Below are 1,903 nucleotides of genomic sequence, written 5' to 3' on the forward strand. Positions count from 1 at the left end.
AACGAAAATGAAGGGAAGACCTAGTCTAACATCAGCTAAAGGAAAGTCTAGACTTTTTTGTGGGCCCATCTCTTCTCTCAGTTGTTAGGCCCTCTTTGGTATCATTTTTCATTTTTATTTTTGTTCACAAAAATGATTTTGTTTGCATTTGATATCATTTATGGAGCTTGTTTCTATTTAAAAAAAAAAATTGGTAAAACACAAAAACCAAAAAGAGATCAAGAATCATTTATGTGTTTTGGCAAAAAATGATCTTCAGTTATTTTTGCGCTAGACTTTAATGAGCATGTGTTTAAAGGTTCAATATGAAGGGGTAAAGTAGTCATTTGCTTTGTAATTAGAAATCCAAACCCCTTGCCCCCTCTTTTGCCGTCCAAAGTGGAGAAAGAGAGTTATAAAAAAGATGGGTGAAGAGATTTGAAGAGAATCTCTTCACCCATTTCTTTAGAAAACTATTTTGCACATAAAGATACCAAACATTTTTCACAAAAAAATATTTTTTTCAAGTAGTTACCAAAACAATTTTATGTTATGATAAAAATTGATTTTCATTAATGATTTTTATTAAATAGATAAAAATAAAAAAATAAAAATGATATCAGAGAGGGCCTTATTTACGTATCCTTTCTCTTCTCACAAAAAATGGAACATGGTTCCTTACTTGTTCTCATATGTTCTACCTCCCATATATCCTCATTTATATGCTATTTCTTTACTAATTTCTGTACATATTTTCAGGCTAATTCGATCTGGACCGTCCATTTAGTACTTCTATACCAATAATGAGCCCAAGGCATGCAAATGAATTTCAATTCTTCAGTCCCTGTAGAACCATTCCAGAATTGAAAGATTAACCAAAAGTCAATTGCTTAATTCTGGGCCAATTTTGGGACTTGCAGTAGAATTGGCCTTTTAGAATTAAGCCAAAGGTAAAGAAAAATTATACACAGAGGGAGCGATTGGTTTGAGGAATTCTCAAGGAAAAAGGCAAGTGTTTCATTTCTACCATTATTCTCCTCTTCCGCTTGTGGTATTTCACACCTTATCAAGCCTTTATTAATAGGGAAAAATGGACCCAAAAAAGAAGAAGAAAACAAACCAAGAGTTGATAACAAAAATTAATCAATCTCCACTCCACTTGTCCACTTAGTGTAACCACTCGGCGTCCATTCCATCAATTTCTCCAATATCCATGCTGCATCCAAAATCAATAAGCAGGGAAAGAACAATCAAATGAAAGGAATTAACACAATAAATAAAGAAATAGATAAGGAAATCAACTCTATCAACACATCTAAGTAACTATCAGATCAATTATGGCCTCCTGAGGCCCAGCCCATCTTTCCCACTACTTGGACTTAAATTCAGCTACCATGGGGCTGGATCAAAGATAACAGAATCTAAGAAGGAGAAGCAAAGATTTCGAAAGTCTTACAAGAGATAAGTTTCATTGATTTAAAGCTATTTTTTTCATTAAAGAGATAAGTTTCATTGATTTAAAGCTATTTTTTTCATTAAAAAAAAAAAATCAATGGAGTAGAGTTCACAAGGGACCTTCGCCTTAGGAAGCCTAGTATGACTCGATGCATGCAGTTGTAGGGTCAATATGAATCATGCCGAAGGCGTGAATGTCCATCCTTAGCAAAAAACAAAAAAAAAAAAAAAAAGAAAAAAAGAAAAAAAGAGAGGGGAGTAGGGGTTGAAATTGGCTAAATGAAGATTCAATTGCACTCAAAGTCAATTCAAAAGAAACGTTTGTTCTACCCCAAAAAAAAAAGTTTGGAAATCGGCTATAATCAGAATTGGGTTCGGTCAATTCTGGTTCCAATCCGATCCTTTAAACCATGAGACTTATAAGAGGTTGAATATAATGAGCACTGGATGGACTAAAATTCCTTCCCCC

General features: G+C 33.6%; 1 protein-coding gene across 1 annotated transcript in view; it reads right to left on the reverse strand.

Moving 5' to 3' along the window:
• Nucleotides 1–959: 959 nt before the first annotated feature.
• The window catches only part of LOC122061374, a 2,654-nt gene continuing 1,710 nt past the window's right edge, over nucleotides 960–1,903 (reverse strand). Inside the window, exon 2 of the mRNA XM_042624617.1 lies at nucleotides 960–1,195. Within this exon, the coding sequence (XP_042480551.1) occupies nucleotides 1,147–1,195 (49 nt within the window). The 3' untranslated portion in view covers nucleotides 960–1,146. The remainder of the gene's footprint in view (nucleotides 1,196–1,903) is intronic.

Source organism: Macadamia integrifolia, chromosome 14 (assembly GCF_013358625.1).
Source record: "Macadamia integrifolia cultivar HAES 741 chromosome 14, SCU_Mint_v3, whole genome shotgun sequence".
Classification (NCBI taxonomy): Eukaryota; Viridiplantae; Streptophyta; class Magnoliopsida; order Proteales; family Proteaceae; genus Macadamia; species Macadamia integrifolia.